We start from the raw sequence: 23,939 nt of genomic DNA on the forward strand, positions 1-23,939 counted from the left end.
TCTTTTTTTTATGAATACTTTAAGAAACAAAAAAAAAATCTTTTATAAAGACTAAAGACAAGGGAAAAAAAAAACTCTTGGTCCACATTTTATTCCGCAAAAAATACCAAAAGTATTTTACCTCTTCAAAAACAAACACCGACTCACTGAAGGAGTATAGGAACATGCGGATCATAATTTCATCAATCGCTTAACATTGTGAACATACATATAACGAATGAGAGAATGATACAACTCAAAGGATAAAGTAAATGGACCATTTAGCTAATAAATAAAAAAATACTTCTCTTTTTTAAGGATCGAAAGCATACCTTTGTTGAAGGATGAACCCAAAGAGAAGGAGAAACTAATCAATTACCCAAAGCTTCAAAGAAACCAGTTTAAAATAATAATGGACATACAATTAGCATTGTTCTCAAATGTCACACCTCCGAACCAGACAGCGGAAACGTCCGGGGACTTGGACGTGACTTCATCCTTATAGTATCATCACATAGTATATAATTGAAACATAACATCATCATCATCACACAGGTAATATAAAAACATAGATTGTTTACATTGAATATTGTGTTTAAATATTACATGTCAAAATAATTAAAGTATGATGAAACAAAATATAACAAAACATCCATTAGATTGTTTAGCCCAACCTGCTTCAATGATTTCCTGAGAATACAAGTTAATTTAAAAAGATCAACATAAAAATGTTAGTGAGTTCATAAGCATGTTTGAGAAAATGATTTATATAACTTTGTAATCACAAGAAAATCATGTTTAGCATTTTTCTGTTAGTAACATACATTCACATAAAGATATACACCTTGCTCAACATGTTACAAGTTAATTTAAAAAGATCAACATAAAAATGTTGGTGAGTTCATAAGCATGTTTGAGAAAATGATTTATATATATAAATTTGTAATCACAAGAAAATCATGTATTTTCTAAAAATAGTTTAGTATGTTTGTGTCCGATCTTGTATTAATGCATGTGTTTTTGTTTAATAGAATTCCAAAAGTAAATGAAGAGAATGTAAAGAGAATGCCCCCAGACAACCCTATGTTGCCTGTAAAATAGAATGTTGGTATATCAACCCCCGAGATTGAGTATCGACGCGAGTATGTTCCCGAGTAATCCAAAGAGAAAAGAGAATGTTCTCTCATAAATTTCATAATGTTAATTCCTCTAAGTGAGTCATTATGACCATGCTAGATAATGACAATTTCGTATGTCTTTGCGTTTATTGTAACGCCCGTAGATCCGGGCTAGTCAATTTAGAGACAATAAGCATCAAAAAATGACTTTTTGATGGAAGATTATTTAGAATGATTAATCTTAACTAAATTGTAGTATATGTTACAAGGATTCCATACATATAAAGAACGCCGAAATCCGAGTTATAACGAAGAAGTTATGACCTGTCGAAGTTTCGCGACAGAACCGACACGACACTGAATGAAGTAAAAAGTGAATTTATGTTAGATTGATATTTAGCCTTAGAAATCTAAAAAAAAAAGTCGTAGTGTTCATTAAACCATGAGCGTGCATAAAAAGAACGTCCGAATCTGACTTCGTATGAGGAAGTTATGATTTTTCTAAGTTTCGACTTAGCGGTATGCAGCTCGAATACTCGATTTGAGATCGAGCGGTTTTTTAGCCGAAACAATCTAAACGAGAATCGAAGATCTTGTTAATAGTAGTCCAACGGTAAAAAGACAGACGAAAACAGACGTCGGATGAATAAGTTGTGAATTTATAACGGAGTTTTCCTATCTCGCCCTACTAAAAATAATATAAGAAAAATAAAGTCAAAATTAGCCAACGGAGTCTAAATGAAAGTTGTAGAGCATAATCTCACCTTCATGTGGATATAAAGAACGTCGAAAACGAAGCTAGTATGTGAAAGTTATGAATTTTTGAAGATCGTGACACGCATACCAAAGCTTATCCGAAGCGTACGCCCAGCGTAACCAAGATTACGCCCAATGTACTGAGTACGCCCAACGTACTTGGAAATTACGCCCAACGTAATCCCAGACCCATCTGCCTATAAAAAGAAACCGAGATCAGCCATTTTCTTTGCTCATTTACTCTTCTCTCTCTCTCTCTATCTCTCTCTCTCTCTCTCTCTCTCTCTCTCTCTTTCTCTTTCTCTCTCTCCCGTTTTGCCTTGATTTTTATACAAGAAATATCCCGAAGCCCCGGTATCATTCCTGAACCCCGAACCAAGTCCCGAATCCCCGAAGATCCCAAGAAGTGAAATTTCCAAGCCGAAGCTCTACCCGCGAGAAGCCCGGTTTTTGTGAGGATCTTCCAGATTTACCCAAGAATACTACTTCTACAAGTCGTAGTGCTGTCCGATCATCTTCTGATCAAGTGAGTGTATAGTCACTTTCATCTTACACATAGATATGAAGTATTTTATAAAATACGTTATATATATATATATATATATATATATATATATATATATATATATATATATATATATATATATATATATATATATATATATTGTTGTTTATATGCGTTATATGCGTGAGTGCATAGTTACTTTCTTCTAACACATAAATATAAAGTATTAGCTATGAAATATGTCCTATGTGTTATATATTAATTGTCTATTTGAGATGGACTTGGAATTGATGTTTTTATACGGGTGTTAAATGATTTAAATTGTGTTTGTATTTATATCTACAAAATTGTAACATGTTGACCAAGGTGTATATCTTTATGTGAATGTATGTTATTACAATTGAATGATATTTTATCTTGGTATATGAACATGCATCAGTTAATAAATGGATTTGATATAGATATACATATGAAATATAAAGGATAATACGATTGTTATAATCAAAGTACATCCATTTTACTCAAACAATTGAACGAAGTACGTTGAATATAGTTTACGTACGTTACCATTACTACCCTTGTTTTGATAAACTATAATAGGTATGGTTTATGATACATTACATAACACACTCATACAAAAAGTGCACATTTATACAATAAGGGATTTTCATTACATTACACGTAAATTTGTTAAAGACTTTGTGAGACATTCGCTTCACACTTACCATTAAGTCATGTATTGTAACCAGAGTCTCCTGGAGGGAGAGCGTGATAGTTGTATATAGATCTATATTGGGTTTGACAAACCCACACCTTAACTGCATGCAACAGTTAGACCGGCAGGTCTGGGGTGACAAATGTCATAAACATTTCCGATGCCTGAAGAACGTCGTTTCAGGCCAACTAGGTTATAGCATGGTTATAATGAACTCACCAGAAAATATTAATAAACATAAGAATTTACGGGAATTTCATTTAATTCAAATGCGTTTATGTCAATTTAAACACATATCATTTTCTATTAGTAAGAGAGGTTACTTATACATTTTGGTCTTCGGTTATAAAACTACATTACCCAATTTTAAGGAAAATATCGAATTTTTCTGAAACAAACATGACATTTACAGGAGAAATACTTTTATCAAGTTTGAAAACAAAAGCTTATGAAATCACCAACCTTTGTGTTGACACTTTTTCAAACAACTTATATTCTCAGGAAATCACTAAACATGTATCAAAATGCATTTTGAGGATGGGACGTTAAGGCGTCAACATTTCATGTTTTGTTAAGATATTGTAATTAATTTGGAAACATGTAACTCATACAACGATGTAACTCTTTCAATTATATATATGTTGGTTGTGTTTGCTTAAATTACTATTGTAATTGTGGTTATGATACTACACATGAAGTCCTCCACCCCCGGACGTTTCCGCCATCCTTGGTTTGGGGGTGTGACAACAACACATAAACACAGATGTCATTAAAGAAAACACACGAAATCATGCATGCACACATAGATCTACACAAAACAACTTGTATTATCCCCCAAAATGTAACGCCCGCAAATACGGGCTAGTCAAATTAGAGGTAATAGGGGTCAAAAACGACTTTTCGACAAAAGATTATTTAGAATAAATAATCTTAACCAAGTTGTAGTATATGTCACGAGGTTTCCGTACATATAAAGAACGCCGAAATCCGAGTTATAACGAAGAAGTTATGACCGTCGAAGTTTCGCGACAAAACCGGCACGATACCGGAAAGCGTAAATAGTGAATTTATGATAGAGCGAGATTTAGCCTTAACAATCTAAACGGAAGTCGTATAATATGTTAAACTAAGAACATCGATAAAAAGAACGCCCAAATCTGACTTCGTATGAAGAAGTTATGATTTTTCGAAGTTTCAGACTAGCAATGTACAGCCCGAAATTCGAATATTTGATCGAGTGATTTTTAGCCGACACGACCTAAATGATAATCGAAGATCTCGTTGAGGGTAGTGTAAAGAGAAAAATATGGGCAAAAACGGATGTCGGATGAAGAAGTTATGAGGATTTAACGGATCAATTTTGTCCCGACCCGTTAATAATATAAAATTTAAAATCGAGCCAAATTTAGCCTACGAAGTCTAAACGAAAAGTTGTAGATTACGTTCCCACCTTCGCGTGGATATAAAGAACGTCGAAAACGGAGCTCGTATACGAAAGTTATGATTTTTAGAAGTCGAGAATGCAATTTGCGAAGGCTGATAAGGAGCTGATGACATGGCGCATTGTGGGCCGTCCATCGCTGATCAGATCTTGCTTCGGATGAAGAACACGTCGCCCTCGCTTACGCCCCGCGTCCGAAGCCAGTACGCACCGCGTACCCTCGCCCTGATCTACTCCGAGTGTTAGACAGCTGGACCCTCGCTGACACTCTTATCCGATGACTACGCCCCGTGTAGGTCCGAGGTACGCCCAGTGTACCGAGGCCTCGCAGGGCTATAAAAGGGGGTCGATTATCCTTCATTTTTCACACCTTTCTTCACTCTCTCTCTAACTTCTTTCTCTCTCTAAGTGTTCTAAACACCCCCAAACCCTAGGGAACCTCCCTAGCACCCTAGGGAAGCCCCGAGGCTCCCGGAGTCCCGAGAAAAAGGAGTTTTTTGGTTTCGAAACGCTGCTCCAATTAAGTTCCGGTTTTCGATAAAATTCGCTGTAAGTATGCTACGCTTACGCAATTTTTAATATAGCTTTCAAATAATTATAGGAATGTTATTAGGTCCTTAAAATAATTATTTGGGCTATTATTATGAGTTGTATTGAGCGTTATTAACGCTTAATAATAGTCAGACTAATTAATTTGTCGCGTTTATCGTTAGACTAAACCCTAGTGGTATTGGTACTAGGTTTTATCGAATGAATATCGTTTTGAGAGTATCGAAGCGCTGTCCGAGTGCTGAGTCATCACCTACTCAAGTGAGTGCATAGTCCCTTTCATGAACATGATTTTAATACAAGTATTGATTAAAGTATTAATTATATGTTTATGTGCGAGTTAATTGATGTTGCCTGAAATACGTGTTAAAGAACATACCTGATTATATTTGATAATTTAGGATAAAGAATAGACCTAAATTAAATATGAGGAATATTGGGTAGTATATTCTTACGAGCACAAGTGAGTTAAACTCAGAGAATAGAATTTAGTATATGTCATTTATCCGGGAGTATGGATTAGACATAGTCATTGTCCCTAGTTCGAGAGTATGGATTAGGCATAATCATTCATCATTAATCCGAGAGTATGGATTAGTCATTCGTCCCTAGTCCGAGAGTATGGATTTGATAAATTCGTTCATTTCTGATCCGGGAGTATGGAGTAGGTAAAACGACTAATCTTAGGTCCGAGAGCATGGATAGCCTCGTTGCGAGGATCGACGGGGTGAGATAAAAGTTGTTTATATATATATATATATATATATATATATATATATATATATATATATATATATATATATATATATATATATATATATATATGGTGAAATTGTATATTTTGTGAGTTTTAAACTATATATATGGTATAACATTGTGGGATTGAAATCCCCATGTACTCACCAGGTTTCCCAACCTGACCCACTCAGTTTATTTACATCACATGTGGCGATATGAAATGACATTACACTGAGAGATTTAAAGAGATGTAGATCACTAGTGTAAATAATTGTAAGTTCTGTTTATGCTTATGTTTCTGTATTAACGATGACATCCCAAACGTTTTAAGATGAATAAAAATACGTTTCTTCGAAAATGTTTTAATAACATATTTATCGTGTTTTTCTGGGAACAAATTCCGCAACCTTTTTATAAAATGAAGTACTCTGATTTTTATAAAGCATAAACAAAATCGGTCTTTTCTGGCCGTGATTTTGGGGATGTCACAGTTGGTATCAGAGCATTAGTTTAAGCGAACTAGGAATATGGATTTATTTCTAGACTTAAACTTCGAATGATAAGCGATGATTGTGAGGTGTGAGCACTAGATTATTTTAGGGATTGTGCCTAAAATGCTTTTATGTGCTAAATGCTTTGTGCCTGACATGCTATTATTTGTTCGGATCCATGGTCTGTTGCCGACCGGATCTAGAAACCTTATGTGTTTAGGATTTTAAGCGTTTAACTATGATATTAGAACTAGCATATAAACGTTTCGGAGTGATAAGGATGATTTAAACGTAAATCCTAAATAAAGATCTAGATTCACCTTATTCGGTGTATAGATCAAGGTGGCAAGGACCCGTAGTGGAAACGTGAACGCAAATGGGAACAGAAACCAACCCCTAGTGATTGAGCAAATACCGGTTGTGGTAGCCGCTGCTGAGCCAATAACGATGGCCGGAGTACAAGCGATGATCCAGGTGATGTTGGATCGTCAAATGGAGGAAACAAGGCGTTTACTTCAACAAGCTCGAGAGGAACTTATGATGCCTATTGAGCAGCCCGAGCTGAATGACGGACAGTCTGAGGAAGGGAACGACAGCAGGACCGTTTGTCAAGCTGATCCACCGGTGATTAGAAGGAACAATCAAGATGACGAAGTCGAGAGGAATGGATGCAAGTACAAGGATTTTCAGACCTGCAAGCCATCGAATTTCACTGGAAAGGAAGATCCGATCGGGGTCATGGATTGGATCTCAGAGATGGAGTTAGCTTTCATGACGTGTGGTTGCAGAGGCAAACTACAAACAACGTTTGCGGTACGCCAGTTCAGAGGAGGCGCGGTTCGTTGGTGGAACACTCTGGGGAAGACTCTAAGCCTCACTGAGCCCCTGCAACTGACATGGGCAGAGTTTTTGGTGCAGTTCAAACGTAAATACTACTCAGCCCAAAATTTGCTTGAGCTAGAAAACCAATTCCTTACCTTGAAGAAAGGAAGCACGTCTATTGATGAATACACCAACAACTTCACAGAGAAGATGGAGTTCGCCTTGCATCTTGTTCCGGATGAGCTGACGAAAATCGACAAGTACGCAAAAGGACTTCCATGGGAGTACGCGGTGCCAGTGCGTCAAGCACCTACTCTAGAGGCAGCTATCTGGGCTGCCAAGTCTGTTGAGGATATGATCAAGGGAAGAGCCGCCAGCAAGATGGAGGTTGGCGATAAGAGAAAGTTTGAAGGATCTTCAAGGTCCAGCGAGAAGAGAAAATTCTCGAAGTCTGAAGAAGGAACTCAATGGCGTGACAAGTGCAGAAAGAAGCACATTGGGAAATGCTCTAAATATACGACATGCTTTAAATGCGGGAAGACTGGTCATTACGCCAGCGAATGCACAACCAAGAGAGAAGTCTGCTTTAAGTGTGGAGAAGAAGGACACTTCAAACAAGACTGCCCAAAGAGAGAAGGGGCTACAAAGCCAAATATGCCACCAAAGCCAAAGGCGAGAGCATTTCAAATGATCCTTGACAAAGCAGATGACAATGCGAGGATCCAGGAGTGAAGGCTTGACATCCGAGGATCAAGTTATGGAGTAATCGTGTAGATAATACCTCACGATGTAGCCCGTTAGAGGCATAGTCTAGGGTGAACTTGAACACCTATGTAATAGTTTCAAGAAATAATATAAAACCTTTATTTTATTATATGATGTGTTAAGTTGTTGTATGGTTTTCTTGTATGGTGACTTAGAAAAACTGCGGGACAATACTTGGGACGAGTATGAGTAGGTGTGAATGGTGGTAGAAGCCTATACTACCGGAAGCACAGGACTTACACTTGGATCAGGGAAAGTCACAAGGTTACCAAAAAAAACTAGTAATTGATTTCGTTTTATTCAAGTGTGTTGTTACCATCGTTTCGGTAATGACTAAGAAGATTGTTGATAATCCGACCCTAGTGGTCATATCTAATTGAGTCCGACTACGCTAAGTATGCTATGTGGTTTAGAAAATAAAGGTCGATGTAGCGTCCGACTTAAACCAAACGATTGAAGTCAAAGCGATCAATAGAAATATCACGCTCGTTAAAGAAGTTGGTAGCTAGAAATTCCAAATGTTAAAGTGTGATTATATCACATTAGAACATGAAGGAAGGCATAACTTGTTTTAGAATTTAACTCTAAGAGACCTAAGTTTAAGTGTTGCAACATACGATGATAGGTCATTAGAATATGACACATCGATACATAGTAGTAATAAAAGAAATCATCTCAAGTTCGTATCCAGTAAGGATTGAGATTGTGACTTGAAGGTCATAATTGGGAATCTAGCCTGTGGTAGAGAGCAGGTGCACGATCGAATACTCTTACAGTCAATGAGATTAAGAGATAGACTTGAAGGAATGTAGAAGTTATAATTATTACCTAGGATGAAGAGATGACGCATGGATTCATTATACGACCCTGTTTCGTTGATGATTCCGGGACGTAATCATCCTAAGGGAGAGATAATTGTAACGCCCGCAAATCCGGGCTAGTCAAATTAGAGGCAATAGGGGTCAAAAATGACTTTTCGACAAAAGATTATTTAGAATAAATAATCTTAACCAAGTTTTAGTATATGTCACAAGGTTTTCGTACATATAAAGAACGCCGAAATCCGAGTTATAACGAAGAAGTTATGACCCGTCGAAGTTTCGCGACAAAACCGACACGATACCGGAAAGCGTAAATAGTGAATTTACGATGGAGCGAGATTTAGCCTTAATGATCTAAACGGAAGTCGTATAATATGTTAAACTAAGAACATCGATAAAAAGAACGCCCAAATCTGACTTCGTATGAAGAAGTTATGATTTTTCGAAGTTTCGGACTAGCAATGTACAGCCCGAAATTCGAATATTTGATCGAGCAATTTTTAGCCGACACGACCTAAACGAGAATCGAAGATCTCATTGAGAGTAGCGTAACGAGAAAAAGATGGGCGAAAACGGATGTCGGATGAAGAAGTTATGAGGATTTAACGGACCAATTTTGTCCCGACCCGTTAATAATATAAAATTTAAAATCGAGCCAAATTGAGCCAACAAAGTCTAAACGAAAGTTGTAGAGTACGTTCCCACCTTTGCGTGGATATAAAGAACGTCGAAAACGGAGCTCGTATGCGAAAGTTATGATTTTTAGAAGTCGAGAATGCAATTTGCGAAAGCTGATAAGGAGCTGATGACGTGGCGCATTGTGGGCCGTCCATCGCTGATCAGATCTCACTTCGGATGAAGAACACGTCGCCCTCGCTTACGCCCCGCGCCCGAAGCCAGTACGCACCGCGTACCCTCGCCCTGATCTACTCCGAGTGTTAGACAGTTGGACCCTCGCTGGCACTCTTATCCGATGACTACGCCCCACGTAGGTCCGAGGTACGCCCAGCGTACCGAGGCCTCGCAGGGCTATAAAAGGGGGCCGATTATCCTTTATTTTTCACACCTTTCTTCACTCTCTCTCTAACTTCTTTCTCTCTCTAAGTGTTCTAAACACCCCCAAACCCTAGGGAACCTCCCTAGCACCCTAGGGAAGCCCCGAGGCTCCCGGAGTCCCGAGAAAAAGGAGTTTTTCGGTTTCGAAATGTTGCTCCAATTAAGTTCCGGTTTTCGATAAAATTCGCTGTAAGTATGTTACGCTTACGCAATTTTTAATATAGCTTTCAAATAATTATAGGAATGTTATTAGGTCCTTAAAATAATTATTTGGGCTATTATTATGAGTTGTATTGAGCGTTATTAACGCTTAATAATAGTCAGACTAATTAATTTGTCACGGTTATCGTTAGACTAAACCCTAGTGGTATTGGTACTAGGTTTTATCGAATGAATATCGTTTTGAGAGTATCGAAGCGCTGTCCGAGTGCTGAGTCATCACCTACTCAGGTGAGTGCATAGTCCCTTTCATGAACATGATTTTAATACAAGTATTGATTAAAGTATTAATAATATGTTTATGTGCGAGTTAATTGATGTTGCCTGAAATACGTGTTAAAGAACATACCTGATTATATTTGATAATTTAGGATAAAGAATAGACCTAAATTAAATATGAGGAATATTGGGTAGTATATTCTTACGAGCACAAGTGAGTTAAACTCAGAGAATAGAATTTAGTATATGTCATTTATCCGGGAGTATGGATTAGACATAGTCATTGTCCCTAGTTCGAGAGTATGGATTAGGCATAATCATTCATCATTAATCCGAGAGTATGGATTAGTCATTCGTCCCTAGTCCGAGAGTATGGATTTGATAAATTCGTTCATTTCTGATCCGGGAGTATGGAGTAGGTAAAACGACTAATCTTAGGTCCGAGAGCATGGATAGCCTCGTTGCGAGGATCGACGGGGTGAGATAAAAGTTGTTTATATATATATATATATATATATATATATATATATATATATATATATATATGGTGAAATTGTATATTTTGTGAGTTTTAAACTATATATATGGTATAACATTGTGGGATTGAAATCCCCATGTACTCACCAGGTTTCCCAACCTGACCCACTCAGTTTATTTACATCACAGGTGGCGATATGAAATGACATTACACTGAGAGATTTAAAGAGATGTAGATCACTAGTGTAAATAATTGTAAGTTTTGTTTATGCTTATGTTTCTGTATTAACGATGACATCCCAAACGTTTTAAGATGAATAAAAATACGTTTCTTCGAAAATGTTTTAATAACATATTTATCGTGTTTTTCTGGGAACAAATTCCGCAACCTTTTTATAAAATGAAGTACTCTGATTTTTATAAAGCATAAACAAAATCGGTCTTTTCTGGCCGTGATTTTGGGGATGTCACACAAAACAAGGTAAAAATCAAAAATAGGGGGTATGAACTCACTTTGCTTTGAAGTTTTCAGTTTTTGGTGAGGAAATAAGGAGATCTCGGCCCTAGTAAACTTCTTGAGAAAATTTCTGAACTTAGGAAGTTCTAAGAAGAAAGAATCATGAAAACATGTGTTTATGAGGAATGATTTAGCGTAAAAATGAAGTAAATTAACTTGAGTTTACATGATTTTACCACAAGTATGAAGCTTGAAGTGATCTTCTTGAAAACCACTCAATACTCACGAATTTGTTGGAGAATGGATGAAATCTTCTTGGGTTTGAGAGGAAAGGATGAGAGGTTTCTCGTGTTTGAAATGAAAAATAATGGTGGTGATGAAGGCTCTTATGGCTGAGAGTGAGTAGAGAAGAGAGAGAAGGACTAAGCCTTGTTATTTGTGGGATAATCTCCCTCCTAGAAACATGAGACTTATTATGGATACATGAGGCTTAATGTGACATCCCCAATTTCTCGGCCAGAAAAGACCGATTTGTTTATGCTTTGTTTTATAAATCAGAGTACTCGTTTAAAGAAAACGATTGCGGAATTTGTTCCCAAAACAAGATATGATAAAAACTTATCAAAACATTTCTCAAAGAGAATGTATTTTCATTATATAATAAAACCTCGGGATGTCATTTTCCGATACAGACACATAAGCATAAACAGAACATACATTCATTTACTCTAGTGATTTACATCTCCTTTAATCTCTCAGTGCAAAGCAGCTTCTTATCGAAACCTGTGATACAATTAAACTGAGTGGGTGAGGCTTGGGAGCCTGGTGAGCATATAGGGTTTTCAACCCACAATAATATAATTATTATATTTAATCATCAAACAATCAACCCAATTACCCATCCTCGTTATCTCCATTTATTTCTTAAGTACCTTCCCTAAGGAATTATCCTAAGGGTCATCTCCTACATCGTATTTACCTCTCATCTCCTTACATCACATTTCCTTGTATGTTTGTTCCTAAGGACTTTTTCCTAAGGATCATCGCATGAATACGTAGCCACAACATCACCTGGACTTGTAATTCATAGTAAGGGTTAGAGTATCATCGCATCAATACGTAGCCACAACATCGTCTGGACTCGTAATTCATAGTAAGGGTTAGAGTATCATCGCATGAATACGTAGCCACAACATCGCCTGGACTCGTAATTCATAGTAAGGGTTAGAGTATCATCGCATGAATACGTAGCCACAACATCGCCTGGACTCGTAATTCATCACCTACAGGTTATGAGCCTGCTGGTGTTTCCACGGGGTCATCTAGAATAGTCCGTGGTCGCCATCTATACTATGGTAGATGACTACATCGCCAAATTGTCACATCGCCGGTCAAGGTTATGGTATCTCCTCTGATCTCACATCACCTATTTATCATCACCTATCTATCATCACCTATTTCTCATCACCTAATGATCATCACCTATTTCTCATCACCTAATTATCATCACCTATTTCTCATCACCTAATTATCATCACACATCATCTAATTTGTCTACTCATGTTCTACCCAACATATTTGTAGATATAAAATACATATACATATTAACTCATTTAATACCTATATAAAACATCCATTCCACACTCATCTCAAATAAACAACAATATATAAATACATAGCACGTATTTCATAGCAAATACTTAATATATATGTATGTATATATATATATATATATATATATATATATATATATATATATATATATATATATATGTTAGAAGAAAGTGATCACATACTCACACGTATAAACAACAATATATATACACATAGCACGTATTTTATAAAATACTTCATATCTATGTGTAAGATGAAAGTGACTATACACTCACTTGATCAGAAGATGATCGGACAGCACTACAACTCTTCAAGTAGATATTCTTCGGTGAAACCGGGATCACTTCACACACCGGGTTTCTCGCGGGCAGAGCTTCGGCTCGGAAACTCTTTTCTTCTCGGGATCTTCGGGCTTTGGGACTTGCTTCGGGTCTCGGGGTTGATACAGGGGTTTCGGGGGTACTTCTTTGCATGTAAATCGATGTAATATGGGAGAGAGATGAGAGAATGAGCAACCAAACTCGGCTGGCCCTTCAAATCTATTTATAGGGCAAAACTGGCCCTTGCCACGTCGTGGAACCTTTTGCCACGTCGTGGGCTTGGTCGTCACCGCATGCGTCATCGTAAGTTGCATCTGGGGGAGTCCCGGAGGTATCAGGAGACTTTCCACGTCGTGGCACTGCTTGCCACGTCGTGGTCTCTGACAGTTTTGGGGTTTCGCGCCCCGAACTTCATAAATTCATAACGTTCGCAAACGATCTCCGTTTTCGACGTTTTTTATATCGACGAGAATGTGAGATTATGCTCTACAACTCTCGTTTAGACTCCATTGGCTAATTTTGACTTTATTTTTAATATATTATAATTATATTACTTATATATTATTTTTGGTAGGCCGGGACAGGAAAACTCCGTTATAAACTCATAACTTCTTAATCTGAACTCCGTTTTCATCTGTCTTTTTATCGTTGGACTACTATCGAAGAAATCTTTGACTCTCGTTTAGATCACTAAGTATAGATATATATCTACCTTAAATTCACTATTTACGTCGCGCTGGGTCGCGCTGGGTAATGCCGATTCAGTCGTGAAACTTCGACATGTCATAACTTCTTCGTTATAACTCGGATTTTGGCGTTCTTTATATGCACGGAAACCTTGTGACATATACTACAACTTGGTTAAGATTAATCCTTCTAAATAATCTTCCATCAAAAAGTCATTTTTGATGCTTATTGTCTCTAAATTAACTAGCCCGGATCTACGGGCGTTACACTTAAACATGTGTTGTCAAGCATATGTTTAATCCTTACCTTTTTTTGTTTTTGTTTTATATAGTTGGGCTGAGAATAAGGGAGAAGAAAAAGAAAATGGGAAATGGTTTGGGCCTTACTTGCTTGATTTCGATATTTTGAGGTCCAAGTTGATGATTTTTGGCCCATTGGGCCCTCATGAGGGTTCGCGACCCAATAGTGATAAGGAAAAAGGGTTTACAGCCCAATGAAGCCCAAGAAAATAGTTTACAGCCCATTAGGGCTTATGAAACCATTAACGGCCCATGATGGCCCATGAGAAAATAAGATGAGTCATTCTAGGCCCACATGACCCAAAATAATTTAGTTTCATGAATATGGGTCCAATTTGAACCCTAATAGGGTTCCTTGGCCCAACATTCCCAACTTGAAAGTTTATTGGCCCATTAGGCCCAATAAGAGGATCCTAGTCCATAGTAAACTTGAGCCTGGATTTTTAGAGTTTTCAACCCATTGTTGAATATGTGAGATGTATTGTATTAGATTTTGAACTTTACTCTGGGGTTTTGATTCAAATAGATGATTTCATTTTAGCATATATATAGTATGATTTTCACTTAAAGTACAAGTTTTACCATAGCTGATGTTTATATGAAAATAGAATCTTCTAGAGTTGTGACATCAAAATTTAAAGGAATCTCCACCAATACATCAATTAGAACAATTTATATATTTAAATATATAGACCACATAATTCCTCCAATTTCAATCCTGCAACTCTATTCCACACACACACACACAAAAAAAAAAAAAAAAAAAAAAAAAAAAAAAAAAAAAAAAAAAACTTGATCACTTAATATGCCTTATTATACACAGTAAAACCATTATGTGCTTATTTGTAGTGATTAGTTAGACCCATTTAGGTAGCTTCTAATATAAATGTTATTATACACAGTAAAACCATTATGTGCTTATTTGTAGTGATTAGTTAGACCCATTTAGGTAGCTTCTAATATAAATGTCAACTCTGTTGTCCAATATTAGGATCACATAGGCTTAGAAATTTTGATTGGTCTTATTTCATGTTCTTGATTGCTTGTTGCCTTATTGGTAGGTTCAACTTTTCAAATCCTTATTTGGTTCGGTGTTATGCATAACATGATAGGTATCACCTTATGGAAGGATAATGTAAATAAATGAAAACAGTTAACCGGGGCAGTTTTACTATGGTGCTCGCAATGTCACCGGCAATGCTTGGTTTTTCTGGACGCAATGTAAAAAGTTTCAAAAAATTGATTTTTTTTTCTACTATCGTGACACTAATAAATTTCTCATGATACCCCTACTATGAAATCCTGCGTTTGAAACGCCCCTGAGAGTTAGAGTGTATTCTTAGGATAATCTAAGAACACTAATGAAACATATAGGTGATATCTAATTCACCTGGTAATTGAAACTCCATGTGATCTCCAAAAACAATTATCTATAGGCATGCAAGATATTATGACTTCGTACTATAGATATTTGAGTCTGAAAGAATCACAAAGGGCCTAAAGAGTTGGTGAGTGATATGTTATAGTAAAAGTAATACTAAATAAAAGATAAACATCATAATAAATGTATTACTTTGATTTCATAATGATGGTGAGTGGTGACTACTAGATATGGATGTTATGAGGTGCGTGAACTTCTAGGATTTGTTTGCTCAAAGGAAATCTGAGCTTGAGGTAGAAGAGAAGAATCAGAAGATCACAACAGCCATTGGCGAAAATGAAATCTAAGTTGGATCGAGCAACCAACCAGAAGGATATATTATCGTTCTGATTCATCCAGCAAAAGGGAAAAAGCATGAAACACCAAACCAAAACACACACACACACACACACAATCCAGATAAATGTATCAAAAGTTATTAAGAGTCCACATAATCTCAATGTGCATAAATAGACAGCGTCACCATACTCCCATAATAATCACTCCCATAATAATCAAAATCTTCTTGTATTGTGTATACAAGCAAGAACAATAATAGCACCTAGGCTACGTCAGTCTGTCTCATCACCTTCAGGATTTACAAAATTCTATTTACAGTAAAGCTTCCTTTCTATCTCCTATCTTTCCTACTGCAAATCAGGTTTAATCTTTAGATGCACGTCCTTCCCCACGTGGCATTTTCTTTGAAGCCACTGCAAGATAACAACAAAATCAAATAATTTAATCATACTAAAATATATAGACATATGTTACCCTTAACACACACACAGAGAGAGAGAGAGAGAGAGAGAGAGAGAGAGAGAGCATACAATCTTCAACATCTTTTAGTTGATAATAATGAGGCGCTATTTCCACAAGCCACTCAGGTTTCAACTCGCTGACCTGTCGCATGTACTCCTTAGTTGTCAGAACCAGTTCATGGTATACCACCCACCTAGGAAGTACCTTAAACCACCAAAAATACAAAACAAACATCATAAATCATATCAACACAAAAATAAATAAATAATAATCCACCACCTACCTGAGATAAACCAGAGCTGGGGTGAATATAAACAGTCTGCGGATGTTTAACAGTTCTATACGATCCATTCTTTTGCATCTTGGCCGAGTGTGGGAAGTATCCAGAAGTTATAGATTTCTTAATTGCTTCCAAGTCCCCGGGGTTCGACACTATTTCAATTTCAACCCTTTCCAATAACCCCTCCAGTTGATCTCTAATATCCCGTGCCCTTTTCATACTCCTCACCTGAATGTAATTCTCATAACACCACTGAGTAGAGAAGTTCGTTTCCTTCCACGAACTATAAACCTGAAAAAAATCAAAACTTATAATAATTTAATATAAAAAATTCACCAACAAAATCTAGCCACCTACCTACCTTAAGCAACGCGACATGATCCCCAACATTACCCATATGAAAATTCAATCTTGCATTATCAGCATGAACTTGTTTATCCTTAGGGCGATAAAAAATAGAGCTTCCAATAGACAACATAGCAGCAATGGAAATAATCTCATCCGAACATTTATACTTATCAGACGCCACAATCATTTTAGACAACATGGGATCAAGTGGAAACTCCGCCATTTTTCTCCCGATTTTAGTCAACTCCCCATGTTTATTAAGCGCGCTCAAAGCAAACAACAACTCCAAAGCTTTCAACAACGCCTCAGCAGGAGGTGGGTCCATGAAATCAAAATTCAACAAGTCATGGATTCCAAGACTCTTTAAACTCAAAACAACATTCGCGAGATTAGTCCGTTGGATCTCGGGAACAGTGTTGTCATCCAGATCGTTGAAGTAATTGTACGCGGTGTACAACCGGAAACACTTCCCGGGGCCCGTTCTTCCGGATCGACCCGCCCGTTGATTCGCGGATGCCTTTGAGATCGGGGTAATGAGCAAGGATTCCATTCCGGTTCGAGGGTTGTAGGATTTCATTTTCACGAATCCGGGGTCGATCACGTATTTGATTCCGTCGATTGTTAGTGAGGTTTCGGCGATGTTGGTGGCTAAAACCACTTTGCGGGCCCCTTCGGGAGTTGGTTCGAAGATTTTGGCTTGGAGTTCGGTGGGGAGATTTGCGTAAATTGGGCAGATTATTAGTTCGGCTATTTTGCTACCTAAACCACGGGTTCTGTGTTTGAGGATCTCTTCGGCTGTTTCGATTTCTTCTTGGCCGGTTAAAAAGACCAAAATGTCCCCGTCTCCTGGGGGCTGGGTGACGTGGATTTGAAGAGCTGTGACAATTGCTGCGTCAAGGTAATCAGCTTCTGGTGCTTTTGTGTAGTTTATTTCAACGGGAAAACGTCTTCCTGGAATTTTGAAAATTGGGGCTGAATCGAAATAGTCACTGAATTTTTCTGCATCTAAAGTGGCACTTGAGATGAGCAGCTTGAGGTCAGGTCGGAATCGAGCGATATCCTAGCAACAAGAAATTCATTTTAGATTTTTTAATTTTTTTTTCTCCTTAAAAGATTCAAAGAAGGATGAGAATTTTAATCTTACCTTAACTAAACCAAACAAGATGTCTGTTGACAATGTCCTTTCGTGAGCCTCGTCCACCATCACCACACTGTTTTCTTTTTCTTGTTAGTTTTTATATATTTTAAAAAGAGAAAATTAAATTATAGTTTTTGCAGTTTTGGTCCTTATCTGAGGTTTTTGTAATGATTTTGACCATATTACCTATTTATCTGATTTTTTATAAAGACTTGTTATTTGTTTTAAACTTATATGATTCTTATATTGTAAATTTAACAGGAAAGCCGAGGAGGAAAAGGGCAGAGAAAGGATAGAGAGGGCAATATAGTCATTTAGTTGAAGCAGGAACCAAACCCGTGACTAAAACCTCAATAAGTACCAAAATTGCAGAAAAAAAAAAAAAGAAATGTTTAGGGACCAAATTTGAAAATGAGCTAGACTCAAGGACCAAAAGTGTAATGTACTCTTTTTTCTTAAAAAAGTAAATAAATAAATACATACCTGTAACTCTGAAGATCAGGTTCACCAAGAAATTCTCGTAGCAACATGCCATCAGTCATATATTTGAGCACTGTTTTATCAGAAGTGCAATCTTCAAAGCGTATAGAATAGCCAACCTGAAAAACCATAAACCAAAATGTTTGTTTTCACTTTCAGAACAGAGGATAGTTAGATAGATATATTTGTTGACAAAAAAAGTTTGAAATTATTATGCATTTGAATAATACAATGTTAAATACCTCATGCCCAAGTTTGACATTCATTTCTTGAGAAACTCTAGCAGCAACACTCATGGCAGCAACTCGTCTTGGCTGTGTGCACCCTATCTGCATCAAATTCAAAGTAAGCAAAATACGTAAAACTCAAATCAAAAATATATGGAATAATTTGTTTATTTAAAGGAAAAAGATTTGAGTTACTTCAAAAATACCATTCCACGTTTTGTATATCCAGCTTCATGTAGATATTGGGGTATCTGAGTGGTCTTCCCAGAACCAGTTTCTCCAACAATCACAAGAACCTGAAAAAAGATATTAACTTTTCAAAATTCTGCAATTATTTATTAATTATTATAGTTATAGCAACAAACCAAATAATATCAGACATACCTGATGATCTTCAACAGCTTTCAGCAAAGATTCCCGATACGGATACACAGGTAAAGTTTTTCTGTCTGCCTAAAAAAGCAAAAAACAAATAGATCAAGGAATCTTGGCAATCAGAACAAGGGTAAATCGGTAAATTAATATGGTAATTTTAAGAGATGAAGGGAGGAAGCATACAAGAAGCTTCTCATGTGCTGATTTCGCTACAGCTTTTTCATATTCCTCTTCATTTACTTCATCAACATCAACCTGTAAGTAGGAGAATTAGAAATGGCTTAGACTAAATGTTACATGAATAAAACAACATATCAAATCATGAACTCATGATAAGGGAGAGACTACAACTACATACATTTACACCACCCATGACTTGTCCCTGTATGAACTCGATCTGATCCTCAAACACATAACTGCATAAAAAAACACATTAGATTTTGAAAAAATCATAGACAACTAAAAGAAAATCAACTACATACTTATAATCATCAGCTTGCTTTTTGTTCTTTGATCCATATTTTAGTGTTGCTTTTCCTGCAAAACAGTAAGACTTGGTTAGTTAACAAACAGGTTAGTAATTAGTTAATTACAAAAAATAAATAAATAAATACCAATCTGATGATCCTCCCATGCTTCTTGTTCAGCAAATGGATTCATCTTATCTCCATCTTTTGAATCTCTGAAATCACATCACATGAAACAAAATCATTTCAATTCTGAAATCACATGAAACAAAATCGTTTCAATTCCAAAAAATTACTGATTCTGACCTGTAGCGTTCCATAGCTACAGAGAATCTTCTCTCTTGATTTACTCCACCTTCATCATCATAAGCATCAGGCATACGATACTGCAATCCAAATTACATTGTGAGGTAGGTAGTAGAATAAAAAAAATAAAAAAATAAAAAGCAATGTGTATATCTAAATTAAAAATAATGAATAACCTCATTAACATTATCATCCTCTTGAGACCTCTTCTTAACTAGATCATATATTTGCTTCTTGTATCTGCACAAGTATATGATTATCAAACATAAGGTATGAAACGAAAGTAAATATTTTAATGTAAAATTTTTCAAGGAGATTGATTACCTTAGCTCACGTTGTTCAGCTTCAGTTAGCTTGACACCCTCAAATAAATATTGTTCATCTTCTATATCATCTCTGAAATTGCAAAAAAATAAGGTGAATAAATCTAGTACAAAACAATATGTATATATTAATCATCATTTACATGTATCTCCATAAAAGTTGAAATTTGTAAGAGGTGAGAGGTAAAAGTAGAGACAAAAACATTACTTGATTTCTTCCAATTTCTTCTGCTCCCTTTTCTTGAGATATTCTTGCCTCGAAACTTTTCTGAAAAAATATAATTTGAAGAAGCAAAGCATACACTTAAGTATGAAATAAAAGATAAACAATGAATGAATGTTAGAATGTTTACAGAAAAAGCTCGATTCAGATTTCAAACCTTAAAGCTCCAATGTCATCATCTTCCAAGGCATTGGCTCTCCTAATTGCCTCTTCTGTTGTCCAAAAATAAAAAACAGGAATAAGTTATTATAAAATTCTTTATAGATTTCTGTGATATATAACAAAGTATGTAATAAATAGCATACCTTCCTCCCTCTTGGACAATGTCTTTTCAGTCAGCTGTTAAATAAAACAAAGTGATGTAAGAAATAGCAAATTACATATATATATATATATATATATATATATATATATATATATATATATATAGTGAATCATGTATTGAGAATGGACAAGTAAATGATCATTTCAAGTTGTAAACCAAACCTTTGTTGTTCTTGCTGCATCTTTTTCCCTTAAATGTTGCTCCAATTCCTCTCGTTCTATTTGGTCACGTAATCTTTCTTCTTCAGACTACAACAAAGATGGAAAAGAAATTGATATCTTGATTTTTTACTTTAAAAAAAAAAAAAAGAATCATTAAAACCATTTTAAAATATGTCAGATACCTCAGACTCATCTGAATTGTCATGAGAAGCTTTTTGTTTAACCCTTCTTTCTTGTTTCAAGATTCCAGCTCCCTGAAGCACCATATATGATCAAAAACAGCAACACAATTATTACAAGAGGCACCAACACAGCAACTTACCATAAGAAATAAATCAAAATATATCAATAAAAGTACAAGCACCATGCCTCATCATCATCTTCATCTTCTTGGTTTTCACTCTTCTTTCTGAATCGTTTCACATGTTTATCAACCTTTTTCGATTGAGTGGCAACAGAAACAGATCCACCATGATCATTCTTATCATCATCATCATCATCTCCCTCCAAAAGTTTGTAACTCCTTTGTTTCCTGGCTAACATTGCAGCCTCCTCTTCTTGTTGCCTATAAAGCTATGAAATACAAATAACAATAAGAATGTTGGCAACACTAGCAGGCTGTTTAAACTATATAAAGATTTTTTTTTTTTTTAAAAGTTACATTTGATCCAGAACTCTTATGTTCAACTTTCTGAAAGATTTCTTCAGCAAATGCACGTGTTTCGTTTGAAGATGGCACTCCCATATCCTTAAGGTTACTAAATATATCAGAAGGTGATGATGCTTTCTTAGCTGCATGAGATTGAGAGAAGAATCAAGCATGTGCCAATTTCCATTAAAATTTAACAATAAAATCAATTTACAACAAAGATTATTAAGATTGAAGATAACTTACATAAACTAATTAGGTATTGAACCAGTGTGGGTTGTGAATATCCCAAGAGGGACATCAATCTGTCTGAAACCCATGTCTTCAAGTCACTCCCCATTTCTCACTACACTCAAAAACATATAACAAAGTCGATTACTAATGGTATTTTCTTTAATAAGATGATTAATAATGGTATCACATACAAATAACAATAAGAATGTTGGTAACACTAGCATGCTGTTTAAACTATATAAAGGGGAAAAAAAAACATTTGATTCACAACTCTTATGGTTAACTTTCTTCAGCAAATGCATGTGCCCATATCCTTAAAGGTTACTAGATATATCAGAAGGTGATGACACTTTCTTAGCTGCATGAGATTGAGAGAAGAATCAAGCATGTGCCAATTGCCATCAAAATTTAACAATAATACACAACAAATATTATTAAACTTGAAGTTTAGAAGTTTACAACCAAAACATGAAAACAAAAGAATTGAAGAGAACAAATGATGATTTAGGATTCAAAGTTGCAGAAAAGAATATCATCAACATCTCGAGGTATTATTGAGTTGGTTTTTAATTAAGTGTATTCAAATCTATATGACTGTATGCACCACTTTGTTTGCTCAAATGAAGAAATATTGGAACTAATAGCTTCAATTCATCTTAATAGTCTTGATCTGTTTAAGTTTCAAGCAATTAATTACTGGAAATAGTGTCTTTGCTTATGAAGAGGCAGTAACACCAGGAAGAGCCCAACTAATTTGGTCATGCCGAGTTCATTACCAGTTTTAACAGGAATTTCATCCAACGGCTTATACGCATAACCCAGAATGCCAAAAAAACACTTTGAGGAGTAGGTAAACCAATATAAATCAAAATATAAGAACAGAAGCATGAGAATTGACATTTCAGATTAAACATGAACTTGAACTAAACCGAGATTAAGCAAATAGCAAGCACGAAATTTCAGGTTAAGCAAATTGGGGTTCCCAAATCAGCAAATATTATGTTTAAACAGCAACATAAACTCATAAACTGTTATTGTGGTGTGTGTGCTACGTAGGATTGGAGATGCACGTCATTACTCTAAAGATAGACGAAGATGGAGATGTTGCAGAAGATACTCACCTGCGCTGTGATGCCAAATGCCGAGACAAAATCCCTAAGAGAAACGAGACTCACTTCACTTCGTCGATTCAACAGAGCTTCATCGCTTATGGTTCAATCTTCGTATCTTCGATGAGAGGGAAAAGCTGAGAGTGAGACGCAGTATAGCAATCAAAAGGGGATTAGGGTTGGGTTACTACCTGGGTACGCTACGTCGTATAGCCATTCTTCCATGTATTATTTTTTTTTAGTATATATTAGATCTTAAATAATCAAAAATATATATTATGGGTTGGTGTTTATGGATAATTCTTAGGTTGGTTTCTAAAGTACTAACCGGAACCAAAACGATTTTGATCTAGTTTTTGTTTTTCGGTTTCATCAATTTTTTGTTAGTCTTTAGGTTTTCAAGTTTGATTTTACTTAGCCTTAAGGCCATTGGGTGTGGTAACGGGTGAACATATCTCCACATCATTATCAAGACTTGTTCACAATGCATTCAATATAGTTGGAAATGGTGTTCACTGGTGAACACCTAGGGGCTGTTTGTTTTTATTTTGTGAAGAGCTACGCAACCACTTTTGTCTGTGTCGCGCAGACATATGTCCTCGCAGAGTGTTTGTTTTATGGAAGTGCGCAGACCAAAAAAACGTCTGCGCGAGGTCTTCCTGGCGCAGACATGGGTCACTGTCTTCAAAGGTCTTCAGACCTCATTTTAACAAAAAAAAAAACACCTGTTTTTTTTTTTTCTTTCTCTTTTTGCTGAAAATGCATTTTTAATCTTTATGACATGAAATTAAGTTTGAAAAATTAATATATTTCAACAGCTGCAGACGTTAAAAACAAACAGTCTTCTTATTGCAGACTGCAGACATTTGGTTCACCTCTTCTGCCGCAGAGGCTTGCAGATGTGGTCTGCAGACTGCAAACATTTTGGCTTCAAAAAAACAAACAACACCCTAGTGAACAAGAGAGAAACGGAAGAGAGAGAGAGAGAGAGAGAGAGAGAGAGAGAGAGAAAGAGAGATAGAAGTAAATGATTTTGATTGGTTGTAACAACTCGTGATTGGCTT

The 23,939-nt window shown here is 36.1% G+C and overlaps 1 protein-coding gene across 4 annotated transcripts; it reads right to left on the reverse strand.

The window, feature by feature from the left end:
* Positions 1-15,893: 15,893 nt before the first annotated feature.
* LOC145000100 (pre-mRNA-splicing factor ATP-dependent RNA helicase DEAH1-like) lies at positions 15,894-23,178 on the reverse strand. Of its 4 annotated transcripts, XM_078959252.1 has the most exons (26): positions 23,067-23,178; positions 22,888-22,993; positions 21,779-21,878; positions 21,545-21,675; positions 21,253-21,456; positions 21,066-21,137; positions 20,884-20,970; positions 20,703-20,736; positions 20,555-20,609; positions 20,383-20,442; positions 20,176-20,247; positions 20,028-20,091; positions 19,852-19,931; positions 19,693-19,760; positions 19,561-19,615; positions 19,437-19,494; positions 19,262-19,333; positions 19,088-19,156; positions 18,910-18,999; positions 18,719-18,805; positions 18,480-18,595; positions 18,003-18,069; positions 16,872-17,918; positions 16,514-16,801; positions 16,299-16,434; positions 15,894-16,181 (listed from the first exon to the last, which is right to left on the reverse strand). In XM_078959252.1, exons 3-26 carry the CDS (start codon positions 21,870-21,872, stop codon positions 16,132-16,134), a joined length of 3,156 nt encoding a protein of 1,051 aa, XP_078815378.1. In that variant the 5' UTR covers positions 21,873-21,878; positions 22,888-22,993; positions 23,067-23,178; the 3' UTR covers positions 15,894-16,131. The 4 variants fall into 4 exon arrangements, with proteins under 4 accessions (XP_078815378.1, XP_078815377.1, XP_078815379.1 ...); XM_078959251.1 differs by lacking the exon at positions 23,067-23,178 and having other exon boundaries at positions 22,888-23,060; XM_078959254.1 differs by lacking the exons at positions 15,894-16,181; positions 16,299-16,434; positions 23,067-23,178 and having other exon boundaries at positions 16,661-16,801; positions 16,868-17,918; positions 22,888-23,060.
* Positions 23,179-23,939: the final 761 nt, after the last annotated feature.

Source organism: Lactuca saligna, chromosome 6, assembly GCF_052625555.1.
Source record: "Lactuca saligna cultivar CGN05327 chromosome 6, ASM5262555v1, whole genome shotgun sequence".
Classification (NCBI taxonomy): domain Eukaryota; kingdom Viridiplantae; phylum Streptophyta; class Magnoliopsida; order Asterales; family Asteraceae; genus Lactuca; species Lactuca saligna.